Raw genomic sequence first — 19390 nt, forward strand, 5'->3', positions numbered from 1 at the left:
ATAGTTATAATATTGTACTCCCTCCGTTCCAAAATAGATGACTCAACTTTATACTAAAGTTAGTACAAAGTTGGGTCATCTATTTTGGAACGGAGGGAGTATTATGGTTGCGCGCCAGATTATTCCATCACTTGCACTAACTATTTTATATAACTAAATCATATACCATCATTTATTAAGCTGAATCCATTTTTAAAATGTATATTCCGTTGCTGTGGTGGATTTATATTGTCAAAAAAAATTCATAGTGGACTGTAAAAAAGATATTAAGTAGTTGCGCAAAAAAAAGATATTAAGTAGTTGCGCAAAAAAAGATATTAAGTAAAATAATTACCCCAGATAGCTTTTCTATGATCAGATGTCCAAAATCAAGTAGGTTTAATATTCATAAAAAAATCTCAGACAAAAGTGAATCAATCACATGAAGATATCGCTAATGGATTAATGAGAATAGTAAAAATGGCATAGCGTGTCAAGGATGCATAGGGGAAACAGCCGGTGCACCACAACATTGGTGCTACCGGTGAACCCGATTCTTATGATTGAAGTGGACTGGGAAAATATCTGGTGCACCGGAGCTTGTGGAGCTAACTGCTACCGGTGCACCGAACTCATACTCTGCTTTTAAAATGTTCAAAAAAATTGTGAATTTTTTTTAGCACACTCGCACAACATCAATGTAGGTTGTCACAAAGTTTCAAGTCAAAATTCCAAACATAACTCCAAAACAAAAAATGACAAATTTAACACTGAATATTACATAACATAACTTGGGCTTTAGATTTGGCCCATTATCACACCGATGCCAATTTTATCATTTTTGTATCTCAAGAAGTATTTCAAAGTTTTATATAAGTTTTGTGACATCATATATTGATGTTGCGTTAACATGCTAGAATTTTTTTTCAGATTTTTTAAAATATTTTGTGGCATCCGGTGCACTGGTAGCACCACAAATGTGGGTGCACCGGATACATTCCCGGAGTGGACTACTGGAAATCTTGGGCAGAAATTCAGGGAGTGAAGTGGGGAGAGCGTATCTGGTGCACCAGACCTGGTTGCACATTAAAAAATGTTCAATTTTTTATATTAGGCTCGTATTGATGTCAAAATTTTCATTTTGTATCCATGCAGTGTTTCGAATCTTGATATAAAATTTCATAACATCAAATGATGTTGTGTCAATGCACTAATTCTTCTTCAGATTTTATCAAACATTTTTGAATGTACAACCAGTGTCCGGTAGCATCAATTGCCCCGGTGCACCAGATACGCTCTCCTGAAGCGGGTGGGCTAGTGAATGCCATTGATGTGTTTGAAGTACGGCTAGGGTGCAGCTAAAGCAACGGTGTCCCCCATCGACTGGTTCATGTGATGTGAGCTGTGCAAATATACTGGAGTGCTATCCTAGCAAGCAACGATGGGACAAAGTATGTCGTTGACAAGAATAATACAGTACATAAATAATTAGAAATGAATTATCATGTAGGATTGCATTATCATGTCTAGGAATAATACATAAATAATTTTATATATCAATATCTATTGCGCCATACAAAAAAAATGGATTTTTGTCCATAGAAAAGTTCTTTACAAATGTAATGTGAAAATATTTTAAAAATCTGATGGTATACAATCCCACCACTGAATGACCCACATGGAAAATATATTCCAATAAATATCTTTCGAATCAACCGGGCTCTTATGTTTGTTTTTTAACTTGAAAACTTGTGAGCTGTGACATTGACACCCGTAATGCCTTCAAGTTACAATCACCATCTCAAAAAGACAGAAAAACATACTTGGAAACATTACCATGTCCGACAGCATGGCTGAGATTCCTAGTTACTTGAGCGAAAATAACATCTTCATTGATTCATATTTCATAGAGCTGGAGGGTCGACTTCATAAAAGAAGAAATGACTTTCTCGCAAATTGCTACCTGATATGACACGGCACATACTCTTCTTGCCTATCTTTTTAGCTATACTCGTTCTAACTCTTTCCAGTTCAGGACGAATCAACAAGACAGAAGCCATCTCGGATACGCATGCAGTTCCATAACCGGACCGGAGCATCACCAGGAGTGGCTACCCTCTTTCGCATCAAAGTTTCGACAGAAATGGGCTTCCTCTTGCATCACTCCACAAAATCGCCCTGCAAAGATTTGATGCAAAATTGTGAACATCCTAGTGCGGATTAGAAGTTCCTAGCAAGAGTAACATGAGCACAGGAGGCAAAGATTGAGTGGTTATTTTGTGTGTTTACCTCAGCATGCACGTGAGCACTAGATTTCTAGTGATTGTCCCTGCCTCCCTGGTATGAAAACTTCTTGCCACACCCAGAGAATCAGATTGGATTGTCCAAACTGGATTTCTGAAGTTCAAAGTTGTTGAAAATGAAAAAACAGAGTGGTTTTCCAATTTATTGTAGAGAAATATCCATGAGACAAGTCAAAATGTACGATTGCATACACACCTTTGAAATGAGCATTTGCAATCTCCCAGGTTGCATTTAATCCTCTAAGTGACAAATTAGCCGTTACCCATTAGCTGATGCCGCTAGAAGTCTTCTTAAGCTGTTTAGTGCCACAGACACCGCACTGCACATATCGATGACTAGTTTGGTTATGGGCCTTGAAGCACTCCACATTAGAAGTCTTGATGCAGCAGTAATATCATAAGATTAGAAACGTCAACTTACAAGATTGAGACTGCTAGGCAATTCTTATTACACTAAGAAAACTAAACACAGAAATTTTATAGAAACTCAGTTTCTCACCATGTGATTCCTCGTGTTTCTGTAACTTGAAAGCATATTTGAAAGTCTTCCCATGGTTAACCTCTGGATAGATGGACTACTCTTGTATCCAACGCAAAGTTCAGTTAACATTTATGCATACTGAGGGCCATCCTCATGAATTTCTTGAACAGAGCATATAAATAGTTTTCCTTGATGATTAAGTAGATGGCGGTTCAAATAGTTCATACAGCAAAGGGTCTCTGTAACAGTTTTGAAAGGGACACATATCAGAATTATTTAAAGCCACTCAATCTGATTTGCTTCCGACAAAACATGATTTTTCCCATAGAGACAGTGCAACATCATACATCAGATCTTGGATTTTACATGTTTATCTGGAATAACACCCCTAAATGTGCCCAATTTCGTTGACTGTGACCTGCTTCACTTCCTGAAAGAACGACCTAAGACTCCAGCTCAATGAAAATTTGTTTGCCAATGGTTTCAAAATGAATTTCCTTTTGTTCAGGGGAAAAGCCATGTGTGGTCTTGGATCAGCTTGTCAACATGGATCACATAATTGTTGAGAAACACAGCACATAAAACAGAAATGACTGCCACATACGTGATGCCAAGTCGTTGCAGCAGAGCTTGAGTATTGCTAAAAAAATCCATTCCCTTGGTCAAATGATGCTTTTGTGTAGTACAGCCTCCCCTTTTTCTGCCCTTGCCTTGGGCGTGCATTACGGATTCAAGTGATTTTTGGCAACGAAATAAAGGAGACCCAACCACAATCTGTCCACAAACTCATCAACCATAACAAGCAGCTCAGAAGCCAATTTGCTCTATTGCAAACAGAATGCCCGTTTTTAATCATTTCCTTTATGAGCTCCCTGTACAAAACTGCAATGTCCTGGCCTTCAACCGTACCCATGAGTTACACAATTTCTTTGTTGCAAGATATTACCAATACAAAGATACAGACATCTTCCAGTACTGTTAGGTACCCATGTCCACCAAGCTCTCCTCTGAGCTCCTGGAGTGCCTTCTCATTTTCCTTCTCTCGAGAGCTTTGGAAGATCTTGCGGGCTAGGACACAAACATCAGAATTCTCTGATCCACAGACCCACCTCTGCAGTTGGAAATGATTCTGGATATAGGGTCAGTGTAGGTGAGTGTGCCAAGGTGGTCTTGCCCAATCCACCCATTCCAACATTGGGAAGGACCATGAGACTATTAGTGATAGGTTGACCAGTTAAGAGTCTGTAGAATGGCATGCTTCTCTTAATCTCTTGATTGGCCTATAATGTTCTCTGGGTCAATCAATGACAGAATCTATTTACCGCTACTGCTTGGGTGTCGGCCCTTGTTGCCATATTTAAACACAAAGGCATTCATATTATGGAATATAAAACGACTGTGATCTGGAAAGAGCTTTCATCACATCAAAACCGACCTCGGAGTAGTGTCCCTACTTGGGTTGGCCGCAAAAACCTCGTACTTGAACTCGTCGAAGACTGACTTCATTCTCCTTGTAAGCACCTTGAGCTCCTTGAGCTAGGCCTTGACCCATTCCCAGTGGGTTGCTGCCTTCTCGGCCTTGGTGATGACTCCAGGATGACTGGGAGCAGATTCAGCTTCAGGATCTTGTGCTGCGTCTTCATGCCCTTCATCACCTCATATTAGTCCAGCATGTAGCTAGAAACCTTCTCCTTCACCATGGCCACCAGCAGCCCAACCACCATGGTTTGCAGGAATAATGGAATTTTGTTCGGACGTGATGTTGTCTGCGTGTGACAGACTGCCTGCATGTGCAGATGAAATGAAATTTGCTCAGAAAGTATAAGAAATAACCTCATGGCACATGTAAAATTTCTTCGATTACAGTTCATATAAATATCCTGAGAGGTTTAGGCTTTCAATGAATAGTTGCCCATCTCAAAAGCATCCTTGTCCGATAAGAATGGTGGCATCCCATTCCTTACCAATCATTTTCTGTCACGCCCTCACCATTGTCAATGGTGATGACGGACCACGAGTCGCCTGCCCCTGAAGAAGCCAGATCCAGCAGGCAGACCAAGCAAGCACCATCGTGATTCTCGAGTCAGATGGCTCTGTGAGCTGGTATTGTGGAGCGTAAGCCCACATGTAAGATTGTGGTTACGTGTGTGATATAAGGGACACTGTTGTGATATAAGATTGTGGTTACGTGTGTGATATAAGGGACACTGTTGGCCAGCATGTGGGGTGTGAAGAAATTGACTCTGAACATCTCTCGCTATTTTCTCTGCATCTGACCTACCTTCTCCTTCCTCCCTCCTGTACCACTCTTCCTCACCCAACTCTTGCTGTACCCTGTCAGCTATCAATGGATGAGACCCGGATCGTGACATTTTCCCCCTTCTTCCTTCACCTCTCTCCCCGCTCCATGGGCACCATGGCCTCAATGCCTCCCCCCTCCCCCACCCTATTAGTTTCGTGAGGTGAATCCAAGCATTCCCAAAGTAAATATTTTTTCTCAAGAATTCTCGCCACAGTAACAAAATTGCGTGGAAATCTACCACGCAGCACATAACAGTAAAGGTTGCAGCTTGGTTTCCTGGCAGAGAAGTACTAAGAATGGAGCGCACCAAAACTGGAGAGGAATGCTTTAATTCCTCGAGCAGATGCTTTAATTCCTTCCCCTCTATCACACGAGGCGGTGCTGGTGTCCTGCAGACTGAAGCGAAAGTTCACACTCAGTGAAATCTTGGTCGTACCTTTACCTACATGATGAGGAAAAATAGTTGAATCTTCAATATGAAGTAAAGCAGAAAGAAAAATCATACTGCAAATACCCTTCTCACATGTATGCAACAAAGCTAAAACAGTGGAACTGACAGCATAAAGTACATGAGATTCTGGCACGAGCTCCTGAATCTGCTAACTCAACATAGCATAGGCAACCTCAAAGACTCAAACATCCATTCTTCCAGGTCCAGTTTGCCCTGACATATAAAACAGATTTCTCAACATAGAATCAGTAGCCTCAAATATCTGCGAGATTTACATTACTAAAAATGCATTCATATGAAGAAAAGTGAACACATTAGAGATTTTACAAAATCTCAAGATTGTATACCTTTCCCAAATCGCCATCAGAAGTCATTACCCCTAATATTCCATAGAAAATTTCTTTGAATATGCTGTGCAAAAATCCATAAGATAAAACACAACAAATCAAACAAAGAATTCATATGCAAAATCCTTTAAATCAAAGAGGCTCCTATCTTTTCCCGATCGCCATCAGAAGTAATTACCACTAAAATTGTAACCAGTCGTGTTAGACTATTTGCCTGCCTTTCCTCGCCCATCCAAGATTAAAAGATTCATAGACATGTCACTTTCATGTGATCTGGACACACTGCAAAATGAACTCAACCATACAAGTAGGAAGTTCGGATTTCTTATACAGTTGTTCTGGCAGGAGAGCTTTCGCAAGCAATAACATAACTGCTTTCTGAGGAGTTAGTCTCATATGCAGCATATCAACTAGTCAACCAAATCCATCAAAAAATTGATACTTTGCAGGGAGCAACTTAATATCCACCTGATGTTTCCCTTTCCTTGAAAAGAGAGACAACAACAATGAGGTAGTTGAAGCTTCAAGTGAGATACTCTTCCCGTCAACTTTAGACAAATAATTGCCAGCCTTGGCTATCTCACCTTTTTTCAACAACATTCTGATGATATCATTTATAAGACCAGAACTGCGAACGATGCCACTGTTGTCCATTGATGAAAACATATTGTCAGCATCTTCCACTGCTCCGCCTTTTAGAAGATTTCTTATCATTACTGCATAAGTAGATTCATTGGGCACCAACCCATTGGCTGATATTGTAGCAAACAATTCCTTTGCTTCTTCCTTTCTTTGAACCTTGTACATTGCATTAATCATGGTATTGAGTATTTCAATATTGAACTTCACATTCATTGCTCACAATTTCTGGAACAGTGCAATCGCTTCATCTACACAATTATTTCTACAAAGACCTCCAAGTATTATATTGTATATGACAATGTCCACTGTTGTTCCACTTTCAGTCATCTCATGGAACATTTCCATTGCAGCGACAGTTCTCCCGGCACGAAACAACCCATCCAACATGATGCCATATGTAACAGTGTCAGGTTTAATTCTCTTACGCGGCATTTCTCTAAACAAAGTCAGAGCATCATCAATCCTTCTGTTTTTAGAATAGCCATCAAGAAGTGCACTATAAGTAACAACATTAGGCTCAACACCAACTGATTCCATGACATCAAGTATTTTGAATGCTTTATCCATGTTCCCGACTAAGCAATATCCGTCAATCAGTGAATTAAATGTAATGACATTAGGCCTCTCACCTATGCCTATAACCAAGTCTAAGACATCATGTGCATCCATAACCCTTCCTTCTTTGCACAGACTGTTTATTACTGAATTGAAGAACACAATGTTTGGACGAGGAATACCTCTGTTCATCATTTCAGAAACCAGCTGCTTGGCTTTAACCAAATCACCGTCTATGCAAAAACCCTGAATTAGGGAGTGATAAACGGCTGTGTTTGGCTGAATTCCCATGGCAATCATCTGATTAAATTTTTCCATAGCGTCGGTCAACCTCCCCATTCTGGAAAGTGCGGCTATTACTATGGAATAGGTGACTACATCTGGACTCACTCCTTTTTCCCACATTTCTGTAAATATCAGCATAGCTTCTTCCGTCATTCCACGTTTAGCATATCCATTAATTAATATGTTGAAAACATGGCAGTTGGCAGCAATACCGTTTCTTTGCATTGAATTAAAGAGATCAATCATATCAGCAAAGCATCCTTCATTGGCATACCCATGAAGCAAAATACAGTAGGAGATGACATCTCTGTGGCCTTTGGCAGTCACGGCGTCAAAAAATTCTGCAGCTTCTTTGCTTCTTCCATGCTTACAAAGGTAAGTCATTAAGGAGCTGCAAGTAAAAATATCTGGTATAAGGCCCCGGCTTTTCATTTCTCTAAACAATTTAACAACCTCTTTCCACCACCCAGATGTGGAATATCCATGGATCATGCAATTATATGTCACATTATTCGGTTGAACACCTTTGTTAACCATCTGCTGAAGCACTAGCTCTGCCTTGTCCATTGCTCTGGCCTTGCACAATGCATCAATGATTGAACTATACTAGCGGGTAGTGCGCGGCGGCACGCCGCACCACAAGGAGTGATAAGCTATTTAGTCTTCTAATATTTGGTAAGTCGTCTCAAAATTTTATTAATGGCAAAGTAGTTCATACAAGGCCCTGTTGATTTGCTTGAGGTTTGTTGTTTTTGTGAAGTTTTTGAGATTTTGTTGCATGTTCAACATGTGTGTATCTTTGTAGTGGCCAAGAGAATAATTGTGCACTACCCAACTTACGTTGCTCCCATTGTGATCATTGAATTAACATATGAGTTGGAAGTCGGCAAAACTTTAAGCACACTAACTTGGCATAGATGTTCTATAAAACTAAATCTGCACATGATGCTGAATGAAAAAAAAATATTGGAGTTGGTAGAATTGTACCCGCTGTTATCATTCACACGCCCCTGCATATTCCAGCCAACATAGAATATACTAGCAAGTAGTGCGCGGCGGCACGCCGCGCCACTTGAACTAATTAGCTATTTATTATAATATTTGATAAGTCGGTCCAAGACCTTTTTTGGCAAGGTAGTTTATACAAAAAAACGATAGATCTATTTGGTACATAATAGGTAGGAGATCATGACAAAGTAGTTCATAAAAATGAAACGGTTCATCTAGTCGGCACATACATAGAAGATCTACAACACGTAGTAATATAGTAGATACTGGGCATAGAATTGGGAATGTCTCGTTCTCTTCTTAAAAGAGTGATGTTGATCCTCCGACTGGGTTTGGGTGATGTGCGGCTGGGAGGCCGTGAGTGCGAGATTTGGGGACTCGTGGCAGCTGGGAGGCCCTCTATGAGCGCATTGAGCAGGAAGCGGGGCACAGGATCCTCCCAGAGAGACAAATCTAGAGAACACTATGCAAAATATGTGCAAACCATCATTGTCCAGAAGGCCCGGCTAAAGCGGCAACTGACCTGAAAATATAAACGTACAAAGAGGGCCACGGTCAAAGCGCCCACATGTACCTATCCATCACACACGTCATCCAAACATGAGCCGTAAAGCCATTGAGACCCTATGCAACTTGTATTTGGTGATCGTTTGGCTGGTCATAAGGGCATCTTCAGCCGTTGTGCCCCTAGAATTTCGGCCTTTTGGGGAGGCCCCGGCGAAAATTTTACACTAGAAACGAAGATTCTTCCAGCCATCCCCCATCCCAGCACTTCTTTCTCTTCTTCCCCGTGCGCCATCTCTTCTTCCCCCGTACGCCCCTGCAGCTCGCCGCGCCCGCACGCCCCTGCAGCTCGTCCCGCGCGCGCCCGCTCGTCCCGCTGCGCCGGCCTGCTCGCCCTCCGCCGCCAAACTGCCTTCGAGGCCTCAGCGAGACCGCCTGGCCTCCACCGCCGTCCCATCTTGCCCTGCTACATCCACGACCGCATCCCCGAGTCCCAGCTCGCGTTGACTCGAACGACAGCCGAGGCGTCTTCTGCGTTGAGCTACTTCACCCGGGCGCCACGGCCACGCGCGCCGCCTCTTCGGCGGCTACTCCTCGCCCGGCCACGCACGCTCCTCCTCCGCCCCGGCCACGCGCGCTCCGGCCAGCGCCCGCCCTGGCCTCGCCAGCTCCGGCCAGTGGCCTCCTCGAGCTCGCTGTATGGCGGCTCCGGCCAGCGGCCTCCTTGAGCTCGCCCTGCGGCAGCTCCGGCACGCCCGGGCCGGCGCGCGACGACCAGGGCGGCAGCGTGCGGTGCGCAGTGAGCAGAGGCCGTGCCCGTCCTGTGGCCGCGCGCGCTCATGGCCTTGCCTGCTCCGGCCTCGCCCGTCCCGGCCTTGCCTGCTCCGGCCACGGCCCCGCCTCGCCAGCTCCGGCCAGCGCCCGCCCCGGCCGCGCACGGCGAGCTCCTGCTTCGCCCGCCCGTAGTACATGGAGAGTAGAACCGGGGAGAGAGGGAGTGTGGGCGTGGAGAAGAGAGAGGGAGTGTGCTGCACGTGGATGGGCCTGGAGAAGAGAAAGGAGGAGAGAGAGGCTGGCAAGTGGGGCAGCGCCTGCAAAAAGCTAATGCCGACGTCCCCAGCTGCCCCCCGGCGGGCTGGGTGCGGGGTGGGCGTGCCGACGCTAACTTTTGTTAAATCCGGCGCAAAACAACGTCTTGAGGCCCTGACTGGGGCATTTTTTACTCACCAGCGTCCAAAAAAGCGCCTGGGGGCTTCTTGGGGGCCTTAGTGGAGATGCCCTAACAGCATGCTATACTGGCAACTGGATATATGATATATTATGTGTCAATAGGAATATGATTGTATTTTAGAGATTGCCTTGGGCTTCATGACACGCACTACTAAAAATAGATACACACACAACCTACAGAAAGCCGAGTTCCACACACAATGCACTTGATATAGGATGAGTTTGCACTCCATACTGGAACCTCCTAATTTACTTAAAAGACTGACATTAAATAAAAATAATATATTTTTCTTCTCAGTACATGAATGCCAAAATAGATATTAATACTGCACCTACGATTGTAACTTCAGTTCCAAAGAAGTGATATCATTCCCACTTCCGGTTTGAAAAATTCACAGAGCAATGCAGCGTGTATAAATTTGCATTGCATTCAGAGCAATAGCTACCTGCAAATGAAATTGATCTGAAGAAAGAACATCATTTCTTCACGACAGTCATTCAGAAAGTGTTTTTCGACAAAATATATTTAGGGAGAGTGACATTCAAGACTGCTAGATGCTTACATGATCATCGATTCGAGGAGGCTGGTGTAGCTTCACTCAGTAAAAACAAAAAGATATTCCTAACAACCGCGGTTCTCATTCCGGTTACAATCAGCCTACAAAATCGGAACAACACTATGCAAAGAACCAGAGTGCCGACCAGAAGAGAAACAGGGATGGTACAGCACGGACATGTCAGATGCTTCTCTTAGTACATATAAAGGAACGGAGGGAGTAGATTATAAGATCACATTGCACAGGGAGCAGAGATCACCCCAGACCATCAGAACCGGAAACCAAAGACGGAAATAAAAAAATCGTCAGGTCACACTACTCGACTGCACAGCCGGTCAAATACCTGTAAAAAGGATTAAAACAAAATAAGAACCCAAATAAAAAACAGTCACATTTAAATAAAAAATAGCCCGTATTCACCACGAAAGGAACCAGCTGGTCGCTTTCCACGCCGAACTTCTTGCCATCGCCAGCGCGCTTAAATTGGAGGCATATCCAATGAAGAAACTACAAGACCATCCAAGGACAAAACAAAGAATCACCGATGAGGAACCATACTAAAACAGACACCACTAATGAAGCATTTTTCTTCAGAAAATCAGGACAGCATACCAAAAGCAGCAGCAAAATACCCACGAAGAAGGGGCGCCTCAGAGTCCCACGTCCGGAACAATCCCCGGCCACCTCAACGGACCGAAGAACGAACCTATGGTGGCCGACCAGAGCGTCGTTCAGCAGGCGAACCATATGAACTCCAAAAGGAATGAAAGCACAGGATACAAAGACAAGAAAGGCAGCATGTACCTGATTCGCTTCACAAACGCCTGTCAAAGCGGCAACCACCTAAAACAGAAGCAAGCAGCAGCGGCTGAAGCCCTATACAAAATAATATGGAGGGGCTCACCAGTGAGGACTAAAGACCGCACCCAAGGCGTTCGTGTAGCGGAAGGGGAGATGCAGCCGGGGTCGGGGCATGATTTGGAAGATGAACTGCGCTCTGCTGATGACCCGCAGCAAACTGCCGGTGCTGCTGGAGCTGCACCTCGATCAGAAGCTGAGGCTGAGCCGGCCCCATGGCGGACGCCGGCCGTGGCCGGAAGGCCTCCCCCTCTCCGTCATGCTTCAACAGGCACAACTCAGCATCGACCTCTCCCTCAAGGGGCCCTACATCTCCACCGCGTTTGCGCCGATGGCGAACGTCCTGTCCGACGTCGCCGGAGTCGCGATTAGAGAGGAAAGGCGCCGACTGCCCCTGAAAGTCACCGACGGCAACGGTGTGGACGACCCTCTTGAGAGGGCTGGCCTGCTCCTCATCGCCGCCGAGCTGCTCCAACCCTAGCTCGATGAACGACGTCGCGCAGGGGCTGGCCGGCGACCAGGTTGAGGAGGATGGGGGTGCGCGCCCGTGCAGAGATGGAGGAGAGGGAGCAGCGGCCAGCCGGCGACCAGGTTGGGGAGGATGGGGGTGCGCGCCCATGCAGAGATGGAGGAGAGGAGGCAGCGGCGGTGTAGTGCTGGGTTGGGAAAGAGAATGGTCGGATGATTTCTTGCAGGGCGTGAATGAACACCAGGCAAGGCAAACAAGTACTTATAGACAGACAAAAGAAAAGAAAAAAAATGAAAATGAAGCCGCCCAGGAAAGCCTAGAAGGCAACGTGTCAATTGATGAACTGCTAGTCAATGGCTTGTGAGACAAACATGGGGACGTGTCAATTGGTGAACTGCTAGTCAATAGCTTGTGAGACAAACATGGGGACATGCATGGTCCATGCAGCATGGAGCAGAGCCAACTCAGGAAATCTAGAAGGGCCACGTGAACTGGACCAAGACATGCATGCTGACGCGTCGAATGAAGCAAACCCAAAAAATCTGGAGTGGCCACGTGACTTTGACTATGCAAAAACATGCAGTCAAACAAATATTAATAAAAAAACAAAGGAACTCTTTCATATGCATTGCAGACGTAGAATAGACAAGGCACATACGTGTCGTTCAAACAACATGAGTAAATTTTTTTTCAAAAAAACCAGAAAAATCTAACCCTTACGGACCTGGTCTTCTTAGTATTGTCAACATTATGAAAAAAACACAACTGAATGATTAACTGAGAATAAAGTACATGTACAACATATTCTATCCGAATAGTAAAATACTTCTATTAGTATCTAGAGAATTTCTTGCATTTATCCATCTTGTTAGTATTACGTATTTTGGACATTGGTGCTGTCATGCCAAGATCTCCATAAATGCAACAACATATTTGTTGACAAAGGTGTATCTTCATAACACCATACTCTGCTAGCCCATATCAGTAGTAGCATTATAATCCCAGCCTTAAGATTCCATTCTGAAGATATAGAATGTCACAGCTATACAAATAATTTCAGCACCAATTGTGTTTTACCTTCAGTTCTACTACTATCTAGAAAAACAAAACAAAAACAAAGAGAAAATAAATAAATTAGGAGCAGCAAGTCACCAACACCAGCTGTCCAGCCACTGACCCCCTTTTGCTCACCACCTATTCACCCCCCTGCTGCGGACTGCCTCCTCTGCTCTCACTGTTGCGTTGCCTCATGCCTGGTCGCGCTAAGCTAAACATCACACCGGGAAAGACTACCACCACCTTCCGCCGACCGCCGGCCACCTCCGGTCTGCCTACGCGAGCTCCTCCCGACAGCGACAACCCCCTCACCTGGACGCGGGAACACTGCCGTCGGAGGAGGAGGAGATGGAGTTCCTGTACGATTGTGCCGCCACCGCCGTCGTCACGGACGCGGCGGCCGCGCTCGCGAGCACCGCCGGTATCCAGGCATCTTCTCCCTCTCCCGTTGCTTCCGAGGTGAGAGAAACCACAAAGGGTCCCGCCGACGGTGGAAGAGCGGATCGAATCGAGCTGATGCGCTGCTGTTATGGTTGCGCTTGCAGAGAGGTACCGGAGCGGCGAGCTGAAGAGGGCTCTGAAGCCTACGCCTTCAAGGTATAAAATCTTTGTAGATTCGGTTCAGTAGTTGCTCAACTCGGATGCCTGAATTTGTTCCAGTTTTGTCGGTTTCTTTCTTGGGACATAATTTAGAGTATATGATGTTCTGTAGCTGTGATTTGTTCATCGATGTTGATAGCTAGTACAATTGATTGAATACATCTCCCGCCTCGCCTCCTCTGACACATACGATTCTCGGCATCTCACTCATGTTCTCGTGGTGCTGCGGGCCAACATAGGTGGAGCTGCGCATGGGGTGAGCAGACCGGCCTTGCTCCTGAATTCTGGCCGTGTTTGGGCTGGCCGGCGAAGATGGCTAATTCCGGCGCTTTGGGTGCCTCAGCTCGGTTCCTTTGCTTCCCTTGCTGTTCTGGTGGCCGTGCGTTTCCTTGGCTTCTTCTGCATGTGTTGAGCTTTCCTGAATCCCTGACGAGTTATTGTTTTTTCTACAATACTCGGTTCCTGGGTGGACGCTTAATTAGTAAGCAGATAAATGGATTTGGGCACTTGACTCGTTTCTTAATAGGAAAAATAGTGATTAAATTCTTATATTCAGGGCGATCTAGCATTGTTGGTAGTGTTTTTTTATTTAAAGAAAACAACCAATTCAGATCATTCATAATATTAATAGAGTGTTGGCCCTCCCATCCTTGAAATCCTAAATTTGTTTGTTTTCTTTGGCTCTGCATAAGGAAATATGGTGAAAATAAGGGTTAACATAAGATAGTACTAAGGGGGGATTGACTATCACCACCAGGTGGCAGCAAAATGTACCGCACATCATGACAGAGAAAGGAAATCCATATTCTCGTCAGCTAGTAACACTGTATGTCTTTGTGTATGAAATTTGGTGGGCAAAATCACAGTTCATTATGCTAAAATGAGAAATGAGACAAAACACTCTTGTAGCTGACTGTCAAGATGAGAAATGAAACTATTAGTCTTTCTATATCTTTGTAGGCAGAACACTCTTCTAGCTAGTGTCTAAACTTTATACCGTTGTAGACAGAACACTCTTCTAGCTAGTGTCTAAACGGTCCTAGATAGTGCTTCCCGGCCACTACATCATCCTCATGTTGTACGATTAACATCTACCACAACATCATCTATTTTTGGATTGAAGAAATTTAACTGCTCTATATATACTTTTCTGTCAGGTAGTCTGACTGGTTAGCATCTGTTGCTGCGAGTGACAGAGTTTTCTGTTTAATTAAATAGCTAACATTTTTTTTCTGATAGGCCGCAATATTATCTCAGATGAGAATATTTGAGCGAATTGTTTCTTGTTATTATCCGACAAAGATTGGCACCATGGCTATACAATAATAAAATGAATTTATTCGTTGCTAAAGAGAGAAATGTCCAACACTACTTTCTTGTCATTTTTTGCATGTCCAGCTTTCTCGGAAGATGGCATTAGGCAGTGTTCTTTCCGATGGAGACAACTCCTGATGCTACCTAGATTGGCCGATCTACTTTTTTCATCAGCGACGCTACTATCTATTTCATGAGGAAACACTTGGTAGATCTGTAGGACCGCAATTTTCAGCCTGGCTTCTCTCTTTGATCTGGTATGTAATAGCTTTTTCGTTCGTACACAACTGCAAAGTTATCTGAATTGTGCTGCTAAGACAAAGTTCTTGATATAAGTTACCTATAATCATCCGACGCGGTTTATATAATTTTTTGATAGTAAGACTCATGGCACAGTAGATCTAATATTTCTGTTTGGAAAAGAAGCAATAGAGAAAATTAATTTGCTAGATTTGAAAAGCACAACCCGGTATTTAGTGTTTGGTGAATTGATAGCATCATCACAAACACCATACAGATAGAGGATTTTTGTCTAATTAGTTAATTAACAACATAAATGAACAGATATACTGGGTGAAGTATGTGTCCATCACCCCTCTGTCTAATACTCATCGCAAGCACCAAAATAAATTATCTTAGTTTTATATAGAAATCCCAACTGATGAAGCTAGCTTAACTTCCAAAAGTCGTTCTTGACAGGAAGTCCCGTACTACTAACCCGAAAAATGAAAATGTAAAAAAGATTACTAAAATTCAGAAACAAACAATTAACCAAAAGAGAAGTTTTCTCCAACCAGATTTTTTTTCGAATTACCAACAAAGAATTAATTATGTCCTTGTTAAGCCCAACTGGTGAAGCGAGGATAGATTCCAAAATCCAGTCTTGGCAGGAACCCCTAAACCACTAACCTGAAAAATGTATATCCATATAGAGATGAGAACCGAAAAACCCTTAGCCAAAATCAGTCGCAAAATTGTACAAGTACCTCTTTTCTAATGTAATAACACAACCATCACCTTTTCGAATTGATAAATAACACATGCAAGATTTCACATTTGGAAAGGACCATTGGCCCTAACACAGGTTGATTTTGTGCATCTTAGTGTTCCTATAATAGCTGAAAAAGGTCGAATGTTGATCAATTTGTTCTATCGCTACAAAAAGAAATGTGGTTCTTCTATGATACTCAAAAACTCAAGACTTCAGTTGTGCCTATCCATAAATAATAAGTTGTAGGGCATAAATAAATGGCATGTAGTGCTTATCATGTGAAATGGCAAGTGGAAGTTATTTATATATTGAAAGCCGGGAAAAAAATCCTGAGTATTGTGGTAACTAAATTAGCTATAGAATATGACCAAGCTACCACATTAGTGTATGTCTAAAGAATACATCTGAAAACAAAGCATGATGAAGTCAAGTATGACATACAGAATCCCGTGTGGATAGTATATACATACTCACTTCACAGTGCAATGTACTGTATATTTAATATCATGTGTTCAGCATATTAGTACCCTATAAGGCTAACAAACTTACATTAGTTTTCTTTAGTATAAGAGCAGATTTTGCAAAGCTTCTTAAAAAAGTGATAGTGCCTCAATGGCTGAGCGCCCTACTTTCGGCAACCTTGTTCAAAGAATAAAAAATGAGTCATTTTACTTCTATATAGGAGAGAGCAACCTTGTTCAAAAAATAAAAAATGATTCATACCTGAAAATAATGTAGTACTGCAATAATCATCAAGCTATAGCATTTCCTCTGTATCTCAGCTATTCAGCATGTCACGTGTTTATTTCTTTAACATCATGTGAAATTAAACCAAAATTACTTCCATCGAGAAAAATGCAACACACCGTCAAGGAGAGATCACGGATAAATATACCATGTTATATTGAAGAAAAGATGCAGGTTCTGAATTCCTTGCACATTCATGCAAGGAGCTAGACGCCCAAATTTGTGTCCTCACCACAGACCTGCACGGAATACCTGAACAATTCTTCTCAGATTAAGAATCTGTACCATATGCACCCAACTTTAGATCTGAAATTCTAGTACTAATAACTCATCTACCTATACAAAGAAACCACATAGATCAGAGGAGAGTAAATGCAGATGCGATGCGTACCTTCGCAAGAACGCAACAGCGGAGGGACGGCTGTCGGGCAGATGGAGGGGACCGGCAGCCGGGGCCGAAGCTGGGGAAGGCCAAGGGGAGCCGATTAGGATAGAGAGCAGCAGGGCAGCGAGCTATCCGCCGCCAGCTGCAGGCGTGCCACCTTGGACCACGCGAAGGCCACCGCTGTTTATCCGCCTTCAGGCCAGGGAGCCAGAGCCGAGGAAGATCCATGGGAGACGATGGTACACAGCTCTTCCGATTCATGTTGTAGCATGTGCGCACCTCTTGACCGGCCAGCTGGAGCGGCAACGTAGCGCGCCATGGGATCTCGGGTGGAGGCTGGAGGGCGGCATCGGGAGGAGAGATGGGCATGTTGGTGAGGAGCGGTCTCGGCGCTGCGGTGATTGGAGAGACCCACGCTACGGGGGGCCTTTTATACGCACATAGGTTGGCCGAGCCACGACAATGGGATTGAGCCAGAACTTTCGGGAGAGACGGAGATAGACCAATCAAAGCGGTGGAGGCAAACGTGGCAAGGTGCATGGCGCAAAGGCAAATGTGGCGAGCTGCATGGCGTAGGCATGCATGCCCCGCGTCAAAGGAAGGAAATCCAGGAAATATAGAACAGGCACGTCAGCTTGCCCATGCAAACCGGGCAATCAAACAAATATAAAAAAATAAAGGAACTCTCCCGTACAATGGGCTGCACACGTGAAAACAAGGGCTGCACACGCGTCGCTCAAAGAAATATAGTAAAAAAAAAATCCAAAAAACCCAGAAAAATGGAACCCTTACGGGCCTAGTCTTCTTAGTATGTCCACACATTGGGCTCAACACCTTGCTGCATCATTTCATGGAACAGATTGCATGCCTTGCCTGTTTCACCTTCCTTAAAGAAGCCATGGATGACGGTGCTACACGCCACCACGTTGGGGGAGCAGCCACCTCCTTCTTTCGCCATCATATGGAGCAGGTCGAGCCCCCGCTGACTCATGCTATTGTCGCATAAGCTCTTCAGAACAGTGGAGTATGCGAAGGCGTCAGGCACACAGCCGAGCTCGGGCATCCTATGAAGCAGCACGTTCACAGCCTCATCCGTCCGTTTTGCGTAGCAGAGGCACTTGAGGAAGGTGGTGGCGGTGATCTGGTCAGCCTTCAGGCCCGTCCTGAGGAGGCGAGCCAAGAAGGCGAGCCCTAGGTCCGGGCGATGCGCGCGGCAGCAGCAGTTCATGAGGATGCCGTAGGTGAAGATTGTGGGCGGTGCCACCCGCGCGCCGGATTCATCCCGGCAGACGCGGTTGAAGAGAGCGAGGGCGAGGGCGGGCCCATCTCTGCAGGCTCCGGAGGCGGGCGCACGGGCGAGGGCGGCAAGGAAGCCGTTGAGGGAGCGCCCGGGGACCGGGGTGGCCTGCCGCAGCAATTCGTCGAACAGGTGGTGTGCATCGTCTTGGCTGAGCGCCCCGGTGCGTACGCGCTTTGTTGCTGCGGCAAAGGCGGCATGTGGAGACCAGGAGTGCGAGGGCCGCGTGGTGGAGGAGAAGAGGCGACGGCGGAGGTGGATGCGGGACATCGGCGTGGTGGTGGTGCGGTACTGGTGGAGGCGGAGGAGGGGAGCCGCAGAGATAAAGCTGGAGGAGTGGCAGAGGACGGGCTCCGGGTAGGTGCAGGAGGGGTAGGGGCGGCGACGGAGGCGGATGCGGATGCGGATGCGGCGGAGCATCGGCGTCGGGAATGGCCGTCGACTGGAGTTCAGTTCGTACGAAGTGGCGAGAGATTAGTTTCCTTCCATGGCAGGAGTGGAGATAGTCGTGCCTTCGCTTATTTTCCTTCGTCACATAACGAGCGTTCGCTAATTTCTGTCAATTGGCATGGGTCCAACCTCCCTGTCACAGAGTTTCCATGTTCAACTTCTGCGTCATGCTTAATTTTGGTATCTCTGTTCCTTTTCCAAAGAAGCACTTTGATTCCTTCATTTAAATGTTTAGCCTAACTTCACGTGCTTGGCATCGTTTCTTCCCTGTCATCAAAGTGCTCTCTCTTTCTTAATTGCTTCGTCATGTCATTTTTCCATTTATGTGAAATGCTTAGCACATGTACATCGTGTAGCACTGAGAAGATCCTTACGTTGTGGGTTGTACCAATTTAGGAATAGAGAATACGTTTGTGACATTTAAAAAAAATGTTTATACAGTGTAAAAAATGTTCGCTTAGCTTAAATAAAATGTATCGTATCATTCAAAAAAAATGTTTCAAAGTGTATTTGAAAATTTAATTTGTGGAACATGACAAATTTGCTTCATGGAACATGGCAATTTATTTTTTTGGACCA

At 44.7% G+C, this 19390-nt stretch overlaps 1 protein-coding gene and 2 pseudogenes across 2 annotated transcripts; all 3 read right to left on the minus strand.

Annotated features, from left to right (window-relative positions):
- Positions 1 to 1708: 1708 nt before the first annotated feature.
- LOC119350886 lies at positions 1709 to 4315 on the minus strand (annotated as a pseudogene).
- Positions 4316 to 6170: 1855 nt separating this feature from the next.
- LOC119362093 lies at positions 6171 to 18781 on the minus strand (annotated as a pseudogene).
- On the minus strand, positions 10622 to 12189 carry LOC119362095. Of its 2 annotated transcripts, XR_005173109.1 has the most exons (5): positions 11571 to 12189; positions 11449 to 11487; positions 11257 to 11350; positions 11065 to 11151; positions 10622 to 10987 (listed from the first exon to the last, which is right to left on the minus strand). XR_005173109.1 is itself a non-coding variant. In XM_037627283.1 (2 exons), the coding sequence occupies exons 1-2, from the start codon at positions 12119 to 12121 to the stop codon at positions 11472 to 11474; spliced, it is 567 nt and encodes a 188-aa protein (XP_037483180.1). In that variant the 5' UTR covers positions 12122 to 12189; the 3' UTR covers positions 11357 to 11471. The 2 variants fall into 2 exon arrangements, 1 of the variants encoding a protein (XP_037483180.1); XM_037627283.1 differs by lacking the exons at positions 10622 to 10987; positions 11065 to 11151; positions 11257 to 11350 and having other exon boundaries at positions 11357 to 11487.
- Positions 18782 to 19390: the final 609 nt, after the last annotated feature.

Source organism: Triticum dicoccoides, chromosome 1A (genome assembly GCF_002162155.2).
Source record: "Triticum dicoccoides isolate Atlit2015 ecotype Zavitan chromosome 1A, WEW_v2.0, whole genome shotgun sequence".
In the NCBI taxonomy this organism is placed as follows: domain Eukaryota; kingdom Viridiplantae; phylum Streptophyta; class Magnoliopsida; order Poales; family Poaceae; genus Triticum; species Triticum dicoccoides.

Coding starts and splice junctions, on each gene's coding strand:
- LOC119362095 (XM_037627283.1), bottom strand. CDS start 12,121: ATGGGCGCGCACCCCCATCCTCCCCAACCTGGTCGCCGGCTGGCCGCT.